Below are 16,766 nucleotides of genomic sequence, written 5' to 3' on the forward strand. Positions count from 1 at the left end.
GACATTTTAAAAATCAGGTCTGTGCTGTGAAGCATGCCAGCACGTCTTTATCACTCTATCTAACAGGTAGTAAAAACGAGACCATGGGATTTTTTTCTTTTGTTTTGTTTTTTTAAGAAAATGTGCATTAATGTTAACAAAAATGAATAGAACTAGTCAGCAAACTATTTATTTCCTGCATATCTAACAGCTGGATGTAACTGTCAAAACTAAAGAGAGTTCAACAACAATCAATACAACTGTTTTACATCATTGGCCTCTCAAGGCTAAATATTTACAGGTGAATCTGCCATGCTTTAATTAAAGATGCTCTCCAAACCTTAAAGTTCACAAAAGACAACTATAAGAAGTTCCTTTTTGTTTCTTTTCTCTTTTTTCCCTTTTATTTTTTATTTTTGTTTTTTTTTTGCAGGCAACAGTCATAGGTACAACAAAATGTCTCTTTGGAGAAGACAAAGAATTATTCTATCAAAATTGGGGCTAGGTGAACACCTTATATGTGTGTTCTTGTGTGTTTGTGTGTTGAAAGGGGTACTTCTGTTTTTACCCCAAGTAAAAGATCCACCCTCTCCCAAAACTATAAAGGAAAAGAAAAAAATTCAAAAGCACCTAGTGTTTATCATTTTTATCTAAAGAAAAGGAAATATGTGTGTGCACAAGTGTAGACATGTACACATGTCCACACACACATATGTGCCCCGCTATGGGAGCACACACTGGCTATGGCAGTTCAAACATGTAGGCCATCTGGTGAGAGCTGGCATTTGGAGTGTCCGTTCTGGGACTAATCTATGGAAGGGAAGGGGATGTTTTTGTGGAGATTAGGGTTCTGACTATGCCGATTGCGGCTCCGCACAGAGGAGAACATCATGTTGCAGCCTGGGACTTTGCATTTGTGCATCTCTCGCAAATGCACAGTTTTGTAGTGGACCCTCAGAGTCCCCTTGTTGCTGTACATTTTGTGGCAAATGTTGCACATGATCCCACTGTTGCTCCCAGCCAAGCTGCTGAACATAAGAGATCCTGAAACTTCGGCCCCGAGGCTGCCGGGGAGGGTGGGAGCCTCAGCCTTGTGTGCGGATTCCCCACTGTCACTAGCCCCGTCAATGTCATCAAGAAGAATCCCCTCGTCGCTGCCTGCATCGGATTCTCTGGAGGAATGGACACTGCTGCTGGACTGGAGGCTGGAGGTGGTGCTCAGGTCGAGGACCATGTAGTCCTCTGCCATGCCTCTCCCATACCCATTCAGGTGGGAGTCTTCTGTCCCTGCGGGAGAGGAGGCATCTTCCCTGACATCGAGCCCCAGAGGGTGCTGGGCACCATAGATCTTCATCAAAAATTCATCCCGGAGGTCCTTGCTAAGGGAGGGCTGCGATGAGTCCAGGCCCATGTCATCGAGTTCTTTGGTCAACAGTTTACGATGCAGGTTTATGTTGGCACTGTGTCTAGGAAAACAAGAGGGAAGGGGGTGGGCACACAGGGAGTGGGGAAGGGTGAGAAAAAGGAGAGCATTTTAAAATTGATTCAACTTCCATTAAGCACCAAATAAGCACATTCATTCCTAATTACACCATTATAAAAGCAAGCATTCCCTACATCCTCAGGACCTGGGATTGAGTGCAGGTGGGAGGTGCAGAAAGGGGAACTTTCCACTGATGTCATTTTTATGAATAAGCTCTTCAAGGGCAGGATGAATGCACACTCAGGCACTCTTTTCTCAATGGCTGTTCCGTTAGTGCATCAGCCACAGAGGACCTCATAGCAGATGTCTTAAACATAAAATTAGTGCAGGATAATAAACATGAAAAGGGTAAAAGGATGGAAACTCTGTTTGTCTAAATGGAATAATTTACTTAAAATCAAAAAAGAACAGCAAACAAACCTTTTCTAGTACAGCAAATACCATAAAAAAGATCTGCATTTTTAAAAAGTACATAATTTAGGTTGAACTTAAAAAAATCATCTTCCCCACTCTCCTATATTTCATGTTTTAAGTTTAAGAAAAGTCTCAGCAAATTAGTAACTTAAAATAATTAAAAAGGTTTATTTATTTATTTATTTGCGACATGAATCTTTTTTCAAACCTGTCTGGAATCCCACCCAAATCTAATAGCAAAAATACATTTAGTTTTTCAAAAGTTGCTACATTTTAGTATTGAACTGTCTTCATCAAATAATGCTACTTTAAGGTTTAATTCTTTAAAACATAATCTGATAAATTATTTTATAAAAAAATAACCTCTACCTCCCCCCACGAAAATATCCAAAAGGATATAAAATAAAAGCACAGTAAGTTAAAAAAAAAAAAAAAGTCAAGCACAATGACATAGAGTCCCTTTAATTTACAAACAAAATCTCTGGCTTTGACAAGCAAAGTCACTGAGAGCTTTGCTTGTGTTAAAAAGGGTGAGATTCATTCCCAGAGCATCTACAGGGACCTTGAGACTCACAAAGCCCATGTCACTGTTTATCTGAAAACATTGCCTTTGTATTTACACCCCCCACTGACTTTTAAAGCGCCCTTGGGCATATACCTCTCTTCACCTGCAAAGGCTCAGTTGTTTGCCAAGTACCTAAATTGAAAGCTACCCTCCAAAAAAACAAAGTGATAAAGAAACAGGGAAATAAATTTGCCAGCACTGGCTGCTGGACATCTTTGAGAAGTTAATTCTGATGATAGAAATAACCTAAATGGCCAGCATTAAGTTTCATGAGCCCTCCTGGTTAGATTCAGAAGTCACTCCAATTGGGAACAAGCATGGCTAACATTTCCTAGAGAAGTGTGAGAGGTATGTGCCTCCAGGGCAAGAAAGGGGGGGGGGGAGAGGCTTCCCACCTTTCTACACAAGACAATCAGCACTCTGGGTTGAGGGGTGGAGGGTGGCAGCCCTCTCCACACTGCACTTGGGAAGGCTGCGCTTACCTTGTGACATTAAGATCAGCTTTCTAATCTTTTGCTAAATCGATCACAAAAGAAAGCAAGAATGAGAGACAGAGAGAGAGAGAGAGAAAGAGGGAGAAAGAGAGAGAGAAAACAAATTCACATTCTAGACATCCAGCTTTTAAAAACTTAAACAATAAAATAGGGATTTAAAATGTTGTGATCATAAAATTATTTTCTGTCATAAGTGATCATCTCATATGTTGTCTTGATTTTCAGATCACCTGCATGATCCAAAAACCATAAATCAAATCAATAAACCAAATTCAGAGCATCAGCATCATCTATAAATGAGTTCCAAACAGATGCATGCAGTGTGTGGATCCATGAACGTGGATAAACAGAAGCTGTCTGTCCCCACAGGCCTGTTCTGACATTCCCTTTTCCCTGGCATCAGATGTCAGATGATTCAAGTGGATGTTACTAAGCAGAGTGCAGGAAATGCCTACTGGGAAGTCTTTCCGATGGCATGTGGGGAGACACCACCAGGGTTAGAATAAGAAGGAACGTGGAGATAGTTAAACCGTGTACCACGACTCTATCGATAAACAATCTGCTAGCAGTAAGCAATTCCTGAAACCCTATCCTCATTCACTATTTTTAACAGCCCGCCCTCTATCTTAGTTTCATTAACACACATTTGACTGCAATCTAGAACTCTGTGTTGTTTCTCACACATCTCCAATTACTACTTCCTAGGTTCACTGCTGAGAAAACGGCAAGCAGCCAGACACACAGAAGCTGCATCAAGACAGACTGACTGAGGAAGACTAAATGAACATTGACAAGAGGGCATACTGATCACCCCGATGGACACCTCTCCCATAGGATGATTGGTGAATTCACACAGCTCTACTGATATATTACCAGGAAGAGATTTACTCTTCACTTCTCACATACAGCAGGAGAAGTCTGTAATCTAACTAGATGATGTACCAGCCCTCAATATCTGTCAACCAAACGATGTGCAGAAATGTGGAGACCAGCTCTGGCACTCCGCTCCACAGTGTCCCTTTTCCGCTGTCAGCAGTACTGTTGGCCTCTGTTAATATAATTACATTGACTTTTATTCAATTAAGTGCCATCCCTCGCTTACAAAAAAAAGCTACTTTATCAATTGATTCAGGTGTAATGTAATAATAAAGATGAACTCATGGCAGTGCATTAACTCTGCTGTTCATAACTTCAGTGCATGGGTTCATTCACGGCAGTCGATTTCCATTATGCAACCACAGTTCAAGAGAATTGATTCTTTTATGTTCATTTCTTAATCTATTTCATTTTTGTTTAATAATCTTCCCAAATGCCATATGCAAAACACATGGCGCGGGTACGAGAATAATGGGCTGGGAAAGCCTGCTGCTGCTTCAGCCCCATGCCTGGGACATGGGAGTCTCTAACTGTCATGGTGTTGCTGGGGTGGAAAGAAGACAGACTAGATGAGGGAGAGCTGGCAACACTACTGGTCCTCTTCCTTAGGAGGTTAGAGTTCTGCCTCTACAGAATGGACAGAAGGCAGCACTTGCTTTTCACAAAGACCTATTGTTAGAGCCACCAATCAGTAGATCCAAACCACTGACTGTCATAAAAACACTGTCCTCATGAGATACAAAGACCTATGGTTAATAGCAATGTGAGGAATATTACAGGTTTAATTGGATCCACAAAACTGAAGAGGTAAGAAGAAGACAGACAGAAAGAACTCACTACTTACAATGGGATAGATGCTGAGGAAAAAGAAGCCTCAGATGGGAGGGGGTGAAGAAGACTCCAGCACAAGGATCTGCTCTCTAGGGATACACATGCATTGTTGGAGAGAGAAAGAAATCCAGTGTTCTGAACATTGAAAGAGAAGTGAGACTAATAATTGGCTAAAATTTAGACCACATAAGAACATGAAGAATATAAACAGCTATCTCTGCTTGCTCTGATTAGGCAAATGATACAGCTGTGAAGAAGAAAATTATTCTCATGGGAAAAAAAGAAAAAAGGAAAGAGAAGAGATGGATAACAAGCTCATGAGTATAAGGGTAGGGGTTCACACACTGGTCTAAAATTTAGCTCACACTTTCAAGAATATGGACGAGACATAAGTCAGCCTGTGGTAAATCAAGTAGAAGGCCTAGCACACAGGAGGCAGCCCCATGTAAATCAATCAGTAAAACACAGTCTTGCAGAAGTCTTCCTTCAGGATGCAGAGGATAGTCCTGAGATAGAAGCATTTTCCCTGTCTTTGTAAAATGACAACAGTGACGGAGTGGAAAGTAAAGACTCCACTATAGTGTGAGGGACATCACAAAATGTAGTTCCAAACCCTCATCTAACCTGGGCTGTGCATAGACTTACAAATGTTCTCTGAATTTTGGGCCTCAACAACCAATCTTCCAAAACTTAAGAGGTCACACACAAAAATCAAAATGAAGTAATGTTTTAGAACGGTGTCTATACGTAAACTTCTGTCTTATTTGGAATGCTGAATGAGAGGCCTGCTTGTCACTGAACTAATGCATAATAATATCTCGTCCTTTCTGTTTCCAGGAGGAGAATGTACCCGTACAATCACAGAACATGGAAGATGTGTCAAATGCCACATCAGTAAATGCAAGAGCCCTGTGGACAAGGGAAGCAATGCTGCTTCAGGCTTTGTTCTCATGACTCATTTTCCCCACTTGCTCAAATGCCCAGGGTGAGCTAACACAACATTTTACAAGCAAAATTTTAAACAAAAACAGAGTTTGATCTTGGTTTTGAAATACAGGGGAACAGGTAGTTCTGTTGTTAGTTACTTGTTTTTAAGAAAAATCTTATGATCAGGTTAGAAAACCAGACTGCGGCAATGTGATGGTTAGTCTGGATCATGAGATTGCAAGCCAGTGACATCTAGAATCATCTGAGAGATGGACTCCTGAGTATGTCTGTGAGGATTATCTTAATTAGGTTACTTAAAGTGGGAAGACCCACCTGCTGTGGGTGGTATCATTCTCTTGGCTAGGAATCCTGGACTGCATAAAAGGAGAAAATAAGCTGGATATAAGCATCCATGGCTCTCTGCTTCCTGACTGGATGCAGTGTGAGCATCCCCTTCAAGCTTTTGCTACCCTGACCTTCCTACCAAAAACTCTGAGGTAAGAAAACCCTGCTCATGAAGTGTCTTTCCCAGGCACTTTATCACAGCAACAGCCAGTCAGACACTATTCTCACAAATGCACAAATCGAGCCAATACTTAATTCCAATACTTAATTCTTTATTAATTTTGTGCTATTCCAAGCTTAGTGAATTAATATTACATAATTCTTTGGGTAAAGTGGAATTAAATCCACACTTTTGCTTTTTTAAATTTACTTCCTTGTCATCTACTACAAATATATGCCAAATATTCTCAAATAATCCTGTCTAAAATGACCACAGTGAAATGTACAGAGCAGATTGTGTGCGTGCATGTGTGTGCGTGTATGCGCGCGTGTGTGTGTGTGTGTGTGTGTGTGTGTGTGTGTGTGTGTGTGTATGTGTGTGTGGTGTATCATCCCTTGGTATCATCCATGGCTTAGTTCAGCAGAAACCTAAAACCAAAATCCACAGATTCTCAAAAGTCCCTTATATAAACAGATACAGTGTGTACATCCACCCCTCACACATCCTTCATTATAAATTAAGACATATCTGTATTACTTATGATTCCCATACAACATAAATGTTTTATAAATAATCATTGTACTGTATCATATAGGAAATGATGACAAGAAAAATGTCGTTATGTTTTGGGTGTAGCTATGATTTTTCTCTAGCATTTTCTGTCTGTGGCTGGTTGAGTACATGGATATAGATCTGCTGGACAGGAAGGGTCAGCAGTCTACATACATGAAGAGAGGGGAAAAGAGAGGGAAGAGGAATTTCTATCCAATTCGAGAAAGTATAGATGCCAGATGTGAATACGGGCGCAGTTAGCAAAACTTCCAAACAGAAGTGTCAACCCCTCCCCAAATGCTCAGAAAGAAAAGAGTAAAACCCCTGTGCCTTACTCCCTTCTTAGCTGAGCTGCTGTGATACTGACTACTGCACCCATCTCATCGTGTCTGCATTACCATTTCTTAATCACACGCTTACACTAAACTAGTTAAGTGACATGCTGGCACTACTCATTTTCTGAAAACCTGTAGTTGTTCTAGGATTTTCACTGAAGATTCTCTCTAGACTGTCTGCATCTCCCTCCCCTTGCCCCACCCCAGCTGATGAAGAAAGCCAGTGTAAAATTATAATGGATAATTTTCAAAAATCCAAAAAGTAAAGAAATGCAAAATTAATGCAAGTAATAAAAAATAAGCAAATTAAAAAATATGAAATTCAGGTTTTTTTTTTTTTCAATCCCTTTCAATATAAAACAAATCATCCATACTGGTCACGCAGGCAGTTCCCTCTACATTCAAATCATTCACTTGAAGATAAGCTCCCACCAAACTCTTTAGGGGATTAACTAATTTACTGCACAGATACGGCACGTCTGTTGTAATAACAGGTAGGATGTATTGGGGTCGACCATTTATCAGAATTAGACTTCTTTTCTGAATTCACAGTGAATTATGCTGCCTACACGACTCCCCTCTCTCAGAGCTTGCCATCCCCTTATGGCCCCTAACGTGGCAGGCGAACAAAATTGACAGTCTCATCTTGTCAACAAGGGGCGATTCTCCTGAGAAGCCATTTAACTTTGCAGAGGAAGCAATGTATTAATGTGCTTGTCCCAGGAATGTTAATCATCTTCAGGCTTCCGATCTAACTTTGACGTGAACGAAATCACCAAATTTGTTTACTAAATGAATCGTAATATGCTAATAAGAAAGCATGACATATATGGAAAAGTCAAACAGATGGTTTGTTTACTCCACTTTGCAACTTTATAAATGCTGGAGCTCTGAAGATGTTAGTGAGAATTATTGGTTTGCTGGCAGAGGCAAACATGTCTTTTGCATACTAAATTTGGCACTACAGTTAGAAAACAATTTGTCATTGCTGTGGAATGCATAAAAATGTTAACCTAGTGATGGCATTTGTGAGGGCATTTCCATGGGTCGATGGAAAATGCGTATGCCGAATGCTCAGGATAAGTCTAGACCTGATATCCAACAACAGCCCTGCTCACTAACCATTTTAATTTCGCGTTGTATCTCACACAAGAACGTTTTCAAGGGTGCTGATTATTCAATCATACCTGTTGCGCTGTGATGCAAGGGGAGTGTTACACTGTGCCGAGGCTATGCTTTCACAGCATTTGGGCAATTTCTGAACCAGGCAGCTCATCTGGCGCTCAGCTACTGCCATTGTTGGGTAAGAAAAGCAAAGCCTCTTTTAAACATAATCTGAGCTGTAATTAGCTGTAATTTTAAGTTTTATACCTACCCTGCCTGGGGGGAAAAAACCCTTCACATCTTCTGTTCCATATTCTATTAATTTAAGGAGTTTAGAAAAGATGTTTTTCCAAATAATAGGAATGGACTGCTTTCTTCACATTCAAATCTGTCTTCCATTTATAATTTTTTACTATGTAAAATATGGGACATTGATTTCTTTCTGAGATCATTTTAAAAGGAAATAATTTCTGAGAGGAAATATTTTAAATGTTTTATATCATTCAAATAGTTAATTTGTGATCTTAAGAGATGACATTAGGGCTTTCTAAGTTCCCCCACAGAAAGAGACAGTGTCTCTATGGACTTCATCTAGAAATATATGTGAAAAAATGGAAGTAATGAACTTGAAAACACAGGTGAGCATAATCTCATCTACATAGTTGTTCATGTGGTATCAAAACTGCCAGCTGAAACATGAGTACTTCAGTTAGCCTATCAGTAGTGCACCTAAAAATTTCAACTTGCAGAAACATCAGATGATGTCTGTGAATTTTCCCTGGTAGTCATACAGGTATGGTCTGAAGTGCAGAATATTTTAGTGAAGAGTTGCTTCTTGCTCCCAGTGTCACCACTAACCACTGCCGACATTCTAGTCCCACATCTATGGTAGAGACCACACTAATCTTGTAGCACTTCCTGTTGTACCACTGTATAGTGCTCAACTTTTTACCTACCAGCAGTCTAGAAACAAGAACACAAAGTGGTCTAGAGAACCGCTGACTTCTTGCTGTCCAAGGATCACTTTGGAGCAAGAAGCATTAGCGCTGTCCCAGCCTGGTGCTTATATCTCATTTGAAACATCTCATTCCTCACCAACAAAGAAAATTTCAATAAAGTACTTTTACTGGTTTAACAACCTCAAGCTCCTGGGATTGTCAAAGTGCTAAGCCTTTTCCAAGGAGAGAAGAAATCAGCAGCTCAAATATAATTAACCTTCCATTCTCAATGCAAACTGCCACGCAAAGGAGCTTGGCGGTCTATTAGTGAAGTTATAATGGCCAACAGGCAGAAGCAAAATTGGTCAAAAAGTTGGCTGCTGCTGTCATATTTTTGGAATTATGATTAATGGTACTAATAATGTGGATGATTACTGATATGTGTATCTCCAGCAGTTTATCATATTGCTCTGGCTGCCTACATCCACAATAAACAGGATGCTATCATTTACCTCTTTATTGAAGGCAACCCTTCTCTTGAAGGAGCATATTCTAATTACTTTGTAATGTTTTATGTCTTAAACATTTTGCAGCTCTGGACCTTGCCAACTGCTTCATGTCTACCATTGATTAATTACTGAAGGTTTAATCAAAATTTAGAACCTAATGTAGTCATTTATGAGCACACCACAGTGCCAAAGTAGTTAGGCTCTGCTCCCAAGTTTGGAGAGTATTCGGTTCAAAATCAAATCCCAGTCAGGCACAAAGATCCAAGAATTTCACCTTGGGTGCTCTGAGGTTGCCAATTCCATCTCTGCTGATGAATGGAAGGTAATCTAACTACAGGTAAACAACAGTTTTACCTTCCCTCTCGCCACTGGGCTCCCTCTCCCCCCAATCCCCAAGCCTACAGAGCCACACCGCTGGCTGCTCTGAGGAAAAAAGGGGTGCTTTTGAATACCCGTCATGAGAACGTAGTTTTGAAGTGGTTAAACAAGTGAAAAATAATTTGCTGGGACAAATACATAAGTTTTTTTTTAATGTGGATTTTTTATGGTTCTGTCATACAACCATTCACCGCTGAAGTTAAGTGTTTTTTTAATACCATTACTGAACTGCTGAAATGGATGCTAATATAGCTTGGAGTGCTAATGTCAAGTCCTGGTAATAAAAAAGACAGACTGCTGAATGAAATAATTTCAAGTAAAAAATAGAACAAAAGTGCTCTCTCTCCCTCTCTCCACTTTTATTGAATTGGGACTGACTGAGCCAATTGCTTTAGAAGTCTGTAAAACACAATTACTAGTGAGTGAAGCGACCCACCAGTGCCCCCTCAGTGACAGAGAACTAAAGAAGCAGCAGAGTTACAGCAGCTCCCCTCAGCCCCATCGGAAGCAGAGGCTTCCTTCTAGGGCCTGTTGTTTGCTCGAAATCTATAGTTTTTCTTAGGAAAATTTCCTATTTCCCATCGACATGATGGAGGAACTTCATCTATCACTTTCTATGATGGAACTGTCTCTTCAGGAACTTAAGGACCACCTGTGTTTTGGTCTTTCCGTTCAAGAGTTTTCACAGACAAACACACATGCGCACTACTGGTGCTCTTGCACAGGAAGATGAGTGTGATTGTGAGGGCCAGGCACAATTCAGACTTGTCAGACTTGCAAGAGTGGAGGTGGGCCATCACCTACATATGTTCAGGTAGAATCACCTGGCTTTTCTTTCTTTCTTTCCCAAGGTAAAGTACAATTTAGAGCAAGCAAGGAAAAGAATTAAGTTGGAAGTGGGTAACATTTTCCTCCTTAGTTAATAAAAAAGGTAATAAACTCCATAAAGTAGTAGAGTTAAGATCACTAACACTTCATGCTAACGGCTTTTTACCAGGAATTTACAGCTCTCCTTTTAATCCAAGCAGCTTGCATTAGGACATAAAATGTAGGTATTTTTAAGTGTAACTTTATGTGAAATGACTGAAGAAAAACTGTCCTTTTCTAAAAACGCATTCTCTTTTCCTCTGACTTGGTGTGCCTTCCTCTCAAATACTTGGCACTCAAGAATCAAAGTCACCAGATCTCCTTTAAAATTTTTAACATTGTAATTTTTTGGCAAGTACAAACTCTTTCATAGACTGCCATATTCATCTAGTTGAAAGTCTTGAGAGTCTTATGGGGGAAAACATTACACTATTTCGAAGTAACCTTAGGAAAGAGAAAGGACAGCATGCTTTATAGAACAACCTCAGTGTGGAAATCTAGCAGCAAAGTCTTTCATTGTCTTTGGAAACAAGGAAACAAGAATGAAAGCTGGATGGTTGGTAGGAGCTTATCACCCAAGGGAGAAGGGATGCCACCAGGGTTACACCCAGGTGAGCAGAGGGAAGGGATCCCACCAGGGTTACACCCAGGTGAGCAGAGGGAAGGGATCCCACCAGAGTTACATGGTGAATGTTAATGTATGTGCAGAGTCTCATACCAACTTCCTACTGTAAGGACTGTCTGCAACAACAAGGATCTCAAATGGCGTTTCACATTAGAAAGACTAAGTCACAACTAAGAAGGGGGCACAATAGATTTTGATGGACCAGAAACAGAAAGCAGGAAAATGACCCTTTCCAGGTTGAACGTCAGAAAACATACTGCCTAGGTCTGATGACATGCCTTCTTTGGTATTTTGCCAGAATTTTCCAGGCAGTGCTGGTAAGAAGAGTGGCATCCTCTCTAGGAAAGGCAAGGATAAAGGCTGTTGGAAAGCATTCTGTTTGTAGTGGGAGCTCCACAGTCACAAGAGATTTAATAGGAACTTCCTTCCACTGCATTTATGAAACATCCCTTTGCAGTGCAAGGGAAATGGTTGGCTGACCACCATGCTCTCTGTGGCACACAGTTCTGAAGATGGTGGCGGTGAAGGCTGCAGTTCTTGTGGAGGAGTGAAAGGTCAGCAGAGGTTTAAATGAGCTTGTCTTGCATCCAGCTGGGCCAGCAGGAGGTCATTAGGAAGATCCAAGGCTCACTTTAGGCTTGACAGAGTCTCTCCCCATGATACAAGGAGACCATTTTGCTCATTGCTCTTCTCTCCATATATAAAAAGAACCCCGGGGACAAGAATGGCACCGAAGTTTATCTTACTACCAAAGTTTTGCTTGAGGAGGGCACAGCCAGCAATTACTCAGGAGGGGGATTTGCTTTGTTTGTTTGCTTTTGATGGAAAGTAATGGAGATAAGTACAAAAGGCCTATTGATCTGCTGGCTCTATTGTGAAACCAAACAGAGGAGCGGTGGGGAAACATCTCTCAATGTTTAAAAGCCAGAGGACTGACCCAACTTTACTTTATAAAGAATTTTGGAAACAAACAATTGAGATTTGATTGGGCCCAGTGTTGGAAATGAAGTAGTCATCTGTTAAGAGGCTCTCCTCTGAGGATTAGCACACTATTTGACAGCTAATTACATTAGGGCACATATACTAATAGTTCCCTTCAATTGGTGCTAAGTGGCTCATTTCTTGGAAGTTTCGCCTGGTATTTATTGAAAAGCTCTATAAAAGTTCTCTATAAGTTTCCAAACATAGAGAATGATGGAAAAAAAAATGGATGCTGCTTTGCTGAGAAGGTGATAACAGGAGGCAGGTAGCATGTTTTCACATCTTCACCTCTGTCGTTAATGTATGCAGTGGCTTATCAGAGGAGCTCATGTTAATTTATTCCTGCACACCTGTATAGGGCTAGAAGTCAGGTAATAAGATGAGCAAAAACTATACATCTCTGCTGTTTAGCTATGGCTACCCAGAGGCCTATACAAGAACAAATTTAGTTCTGGAGACATCAGCAGGTTTTAATAAACCAAATACAGATGTCTTACTCCATACAAATCAAGAAGTTGACATGTTTAAATCTGGACTTATTTGAGTAGCAATCAAAGAGAAGGTTCACACTTGGCATCAATGGTTGTCTCATATTTATTTATAAATCACCCTAGGCAGATATTGTTTTAAAATTTATTCATCTGGCTGAAACAACCTCCACACACCTTAAAGATCAAGAAGAGACTTACCTTTCTGATAAAACCTATGACAAACTTCAGCATCCTCTGTGAGATAGTAACAAATAAGAGGGCAAAGCTCCCAAGGATGATGACTACTTCTTTCTATACAGACCTTCTAATTTTTGAAGATCTTCAGTTTTAAATTTCCAATCACCAAAGGAAATACAAATAAAAAAACACACTAGGAAATGATGAGGAAAGTTAGAAAAATGGACAGATGTGGATTTCACTATTGTTTGCTTCCTCCCCACTCAAATAAAAAAACCAATGCATGGGTTTCTCTCTTCTATATAGGTGAGTGGCCAGTGAACCATCCTAAGGATCAAATATTAAGTCAGAGGATGAGAAATTAGCACAGGTAAACTAAGCTCTGCTGAGTGTGATGATCATGCTTTTATGAATACTGCAGCTCCAGGCCACTTGCTCAGAACTTCTTCCCAGGGAGTATTGCATATGCATAGTTCTACAAGCCTGTTCCCTCACAAAAGCACAGCTCAGTAGCAGGAAAATCAAGGGCTAAATAAGGAAAGCATGTGACAATCATCTTTGAGCACCAGCGCTCTTTACAGAGGAAATGATTTACATTTTACTTCAATCATTCAGAATAAAGGTCATTCTTACAGCTAGTTGGTGATGAGGGAATGAGTTGTGCATATTAGCTTGCTCTTTGTCATTAATGTAGAATGGTCCTCCTGACTTTTTAATTGATCAAATATACCATTATTGACAACTATACACAGAAGGACACCTTTGATAATGTTTCTGTCTGTTGTCATCCCTTGCATGTGTATCTTTCTCTCACTGTCAAACCTAAAACATAGTACTTAATGTTTTTTCTATCTCTAGCTTACTAACATGCTCATCAGAAGACCCCAAACAGACCCCCCTCATGTGTATTCATCAAAGAAGGTGCTTCCAACTCCTACAAGGTATGGCAATCCGGAGGACAAGGCAGCTGCATTGATGGACAGAAGAAAGGAGGAAACCCTGAGTGATGCCTGTGTCTAGGAGCCCTGCACACTTGAGCTGCCACGGAGATAATTTCCCCAGTGGAACTTCCCCTCTGGTGCTTTATTGTACAAGGAAGACCCTGTGGAGTTCAAGGAGGGATGAAGCCAGGCCTCTTCAGAATAGAAAGAAATGGTATGGAGACAGGAGGTCTAGGGACCAACGAGAGTTTCTTTGGAAGGTCTGATGGCTAAAGAGAATGGTAAAAAAGCGCATCATTGTTTTAATCCATCATTTGATTAAAGGAAGAAACAGGAGCACAGGCTTGCTGGATGGAGTATGTCTCAGTAGAAGAGCAGACCCACAAAGGTGAGTCTAAGGAACAGACCACAGATGAGATCTCAGCGTCTCTCTGTGCACAAGATCGGAGACATAACCACTGGCTGGCATTTATTGATGAACTGGTTAAAGTCTGAAAGAGGAACTGAATTGAGGTCCAAAGTCCACTCTGCTGAGATTCAGGAAGAGGCAGGCAAATTTTAAGAATAAAAATTTCTCACTTTATTATATCCTTTTCAATTTGTATTTTGTCATTTCTCACATGCTAACACTCTGAAATGGAAAAGTAGATATAGTATACTATTTCACCCTTACACAATGTATTGACTGTCTTTTGAAACAGCTCATCTGTACTCAGCCTGCACTTGGAAAACCACTGGTCTAACTTCTGTGTGGCTGGCATTGGCTAATCTCCCAAGTCCTTACAATAAAAATGGCAACTAAAATAGTCTTTTTCTGTCAGCAAATATTTTTCCCAAGACAAACTCTGTCTCAATAGCACTCCTTTTGTGTGTTCTGTTCAGTAGTGTGTTCTAGAGTTTAGTAGTGATTGTCCATTAGTGAAAGCACCAGGCTTCGGTCCTTATCCTTTGAGATTTAGTCCAGTGATGTGAACTGTGATGTTTTCAGCAAACTAAAATGTAAAGGAATTCATGCAAATATGCTTAAATGTTGGCTTGTCTTCAAATACCCCATTTCATAAACACTTTATGCAAGTTTTCACGAGTCTTTTATGTGTTAAAAAATTTCGATGAAAATTTTTTTTCATTGCATTAACCTCATCATCACTAATATATTGTTTGAAATCTGAAAGAATATTATTCCAAACTCGGAATGAGGGGATGGTATTGTATTTATTATTCAAAGTGGAGGTATCTTATCTAGCATTTCCTGGGACTGTCAATAAGAATCTAGAACTGAAAATAATGGTAACACAAGAAACCTTTTTTTTAAATAGAGCCAGAGAATAGTGGGAGGTAGGAATTCATTAAAAAAGAACAGAACTTGGCTCCTTCTGTATCAGTAAAAATAAAGAAAATGTGGGTATTCATTTAAAAAAAGGATTGATCTTTCATATATGAAAATGTTGCTAAGACAGGTCACTGGTTTGCAGTGATACTTTTTTCCTTCCTTCCTTCCTTCCTTCCTTCCTTCCTTCCTTCCTTCCTTCCTTTTTTTTTTTTTTTTTAAACCGAGACAGGGTTTTCGTACACAGCTCAGGCTGGGGTCAGACTGACTATTCCCGGCTCCTCCAAGTGTCTTGACTGCAGGCTGTACTGCCACAGCAGACCCGGTGGCCTTTCACTACCCTCTGCTTTGTCAAAGATTAATAAGGTGGTAGATCTTTGGAAACTTCATTAACTTTGTTTTTTCACATACATTTTAAACTATGAAATAAAACTTTCTCTGAAAATATTAAATGTTAGTGTAGAACCCAAACACACATCCCACGAAGTAGGAAGGACTGGCTGATGGAAGACCTGAGTTGGGCTGGAGTACTATGTCAAAGACTTGCTCAAAGGTTCATCCTCCAGAAGTGAGGGATCCTTGTGGTCCCACTATCGAATGACCACCCTGATACTCCATTTATAGCCTAAGTGAATTAATAAAGAAAATGGTAGGTTTAGGACCAGCTGCTTCTGCTTAAGTCCCATGGTTTCAGAACTGTAGCTCCATAACTACAGAGTGATGTAACCTGAGAGCTGTATGTAATATAATTCTAACTGATCCTAAAGCAAGTTCTTAGGCATGTCCCTACTTCTGTGGTGATGTCCCACAGCAGACTATATTTTAGAGATGTGACCGAAGATACTCTGGAGTTGAAATAAAGAAACCCACACAACAATACTCTTTCCCCATAGCAACAATTAATTTGGCCTCATTGTCTTCTGATAGTTTCATGATGCTTAAAGAATTCAAGGACACACTAAATACTCATGTAAGGAATGATAACATTTCTGGTTATACCTACGGAGATGCAGGCTGTCTCGATGTCCTGGACCTATGGTTCTTTCCATCCGTAAATTTCTGTTTCTATATTGGATAAATATGTGTGTATGAAGATAATATATTGGTTTAATTAAGAAGCCACAAGGCAAAGCAGAAATTATATATATGACAGAAGCTGTGGTTTCTAAGGAAAGGTTCATGGGGAGGCAAGGAACTGTGCACTGTTAACTTATTCACACCTAGATGCATAGAAACATACACATACACATACATATACACATACACAGAGAAAAATGGCGTGCATTTTAAGATGTCATGATTCTGCATGCTTAATCTTAACAAGCACTGACTGCATGAATCCTTCATGAGCATGGCAGCTTAGTGATCATGTGGTCAATATGGGCAATCCTTATAGTGCATCAAAAACACTTAACTTTTAAGTCCACCATGACTGACACTGCACCCCCACCCTCAGCAGGAGCAGCC

At 40.1% G+C, this 16,766-nt stretch overlaps 1 protein-coding gene across 5 annotated transcripts in view; it reads right to left on the minus strand.

Moving 5' to 3' along the window:
* Nucleotides 1-652: 652 nt before the first annotated feature.
* Nucleotides 653-16,766, minus strand: part of Bnc2 (basonuclin 2) — a 288,209-nt gene continuing 272,095 nt past the window's right edge. For 2 of the 5 annotated variants that reach the window (XM_036179985.1, XM_036179983.1), the window contains exons 6-8: nucleotides 16,299-16,364; nucleotides 2,924-2,957; nucleotides 1,384-1,445 (exon numbers count right to left, since the gene is read on the minus strand). In XM_036179985.1, coding sequence (XP_036035878.1) covers nucleotides 2,939-2,957; nucleotides 16,299-16,364 — 85 coding nt within the window. In that variant the 3' untranslated portion in view covers nucleotides 1,384-1,445; nucleotides 2,924-2,938. Of the gene's footprint in view, nucleotides 1,446-2,923; nucleotides 2,958-16,298; nucleotides 16,365-16,766 lie in introns of all 5 variants that reach the window. The other 3 variants (XM_036179982.1, XM_036179981.1, XM_036179984.1) reach the window with 2 other exon arrangements.

Source organism: Onychomys torridus, chromosome 2, assembly GCF_903995425.1.
Source record: "Onychomys torridus chromosome 2, mOncTor1.1, whole genome shotgun sequence".
NCBI lineage: Eukaryota > Metazoa > Chordata > Mammalia > Rodentia > Cricetidae > Onychomys > Onychomys torridus.